This window comes from Fulmarus glacialis, unplaced genomic scaffold (assembly GCF_000690835.1).
Source record: "Fulmarus glacialis isolate BGI_N327 unplaced genomic scaffold, ASM69083v1 scaffold33916, whole genome shotgun sequence".
NCBI classification, from domain to species: domain Eukaryota; kingdom Metazoa; phylum Chordata; class Aves; order Procellariiformes; family Procellariidae; genus Fulmarus; species Fulmarus glacialis.
The window spans coordinates 4,202-5,671 of record NW_009216789.1 but is presented as its reverse complement, the minus strand read 5'-3'; the positions used below and the strand labels follow the sequence as shown (position 1 = coordinate 5,671).

Genomic DNA, 1,470 nt, shown 5'->3' with positions numbered 1-1,470 from the left:
CTTTCCCTGCTGGTATTTTATTCTGCCAAATCGCTGGGTTCAGACCAGAGGTCCCAGTGCTGCTTTAATCCCAGCATTGCCCCCCCTGCACCCTCCCCGACATGGTGATTAGTCTTCGTCTCTCCAGCTCATTTCTTCACCATATAGCCTCTGATAACACCGCAGCCCCACCTCACCGATAAACAGAGCAAACAAATAATCAAGAGCACAGCCCAATCACCCTAAATAGCTTCATAAAGCGCTTCAACCATAAGCGCTGGTTTTGGAGCTGCTATTCTATCCTCCTTTGGAAATTCCTTCATAATAAATTGATGGCTGAGTTGTTTGATGAATCACTGCTCAGTTATTACACCATAAATCATTCCTCCACCCCCCCAAAGAAGTAAAGAAGAATCAGAGGAGTGGTTTTTCCTTCCTTTAAGGAGTTAACAAAAGGACTTCATCGTGGCCCACTCTCTCAAGGAATTTGGAGCGATATTTGGCCAGTCTGATGGTGGGGAAGGTTGACAGGGTTTTGGCAATTTAGTGGCTTCAGGTGAAAACATGAAGATGACTTTTCTGGGGAAGGCAGGGGAGGAGGATAATCCAAAGTAGCTGCTGCGCACCAGAAAGCTGTCCAAACGGCAGAGGGGAAGCTAGAGCCAGAGGACAGGAGCACAAATGCTTCCTCTGCCCGGTCCTTACGGACCTGCCCTGCCCTGCCCCTGCGCCCAGAGGTACCTCTTACAGCTCCGGCTGAAGGTGCCATCCAGCACGCTCCCGTGCAGGGAAGGGGTAGGATAGGGGTAGGAGGGAGCGTGTTTGGGCAAATTACGGAGGGAGGGCTGTTGTCTGGAGGTCCCTTTTGAAATGCCATGGGGTTACTGTAACGAATCCTAACCCTATTTGGGAATAATTTCTTATAAAGCAGGTGCAGAAAGATGAAAGCCTTCATTATAATGGAATCAGAAACCTGAACTAACTGTATCGTACAGAGTGTTTCCCACCAAAGCCCTGACTTGGGGGCAGTGCAGGCACATTAAAACCATTGAGCTCCCTGTTGGGCAAACTCCTGCCTTCCTTACAAAACCCCAAGTCTAGTCTGAGCTTATTTTCTTTTCCTTTTCAAACAGGAAATCTAATCTCTCCGATTCGAAGATGCCTTCCCTGTATGCCTCATGGACGCTATCGACCTCCTCACTCTCCTCTCAAGGGAGCATCTCAGAAAACGGCCCAAGACAAAGCAGACCTTTGAAACCGGCGCTGCTGCCCGTGCCCGTCACCTCACCCGGGAGGAGCGTGGCCGCGGCGGCCTCGGGACAGGCATCGCTGCGGCGCGGACGCGGCAGCATGAGGAAGAGTAAGTGCTTAGCGGGGGTCTCTGGGAGGGAGAAGCCAGACGCATCCCCTCCAAACCATACTGGCTGCCTGCAATTAGCACTGGAGCCACAAAAAAAAAAAAAAAAAAAAAAAAAAAAAAAACGCGTGAAG

The 1,470-nt window shown here is 50.3% G+C and overlaps 1 protein-coding gene across 1 annotated transcript in view; it reads left to right on the top strand.

Moving 5' to 3' along the window:
* SH3RF2 (SH3 domain containing ring finger 2) overlaps positions 1–1,470 on the top strand; it is a gene marked incomplete at both ends in the record, with an annotated part of 17,991 nt that overhangs the window by 12,328 nt on the left and 4,193 nt on the right. The window contains one exon of the mRNA XM_009579429.1: positions 1,113–1,339. Within this exon, the coding sequence (XP_009577724.1) occupies positions 1,113–1,339 (227 nt within the window). The remainder of the gene's footprint in view (positions 1–1,112; positions 1,340–1,470) is intronic.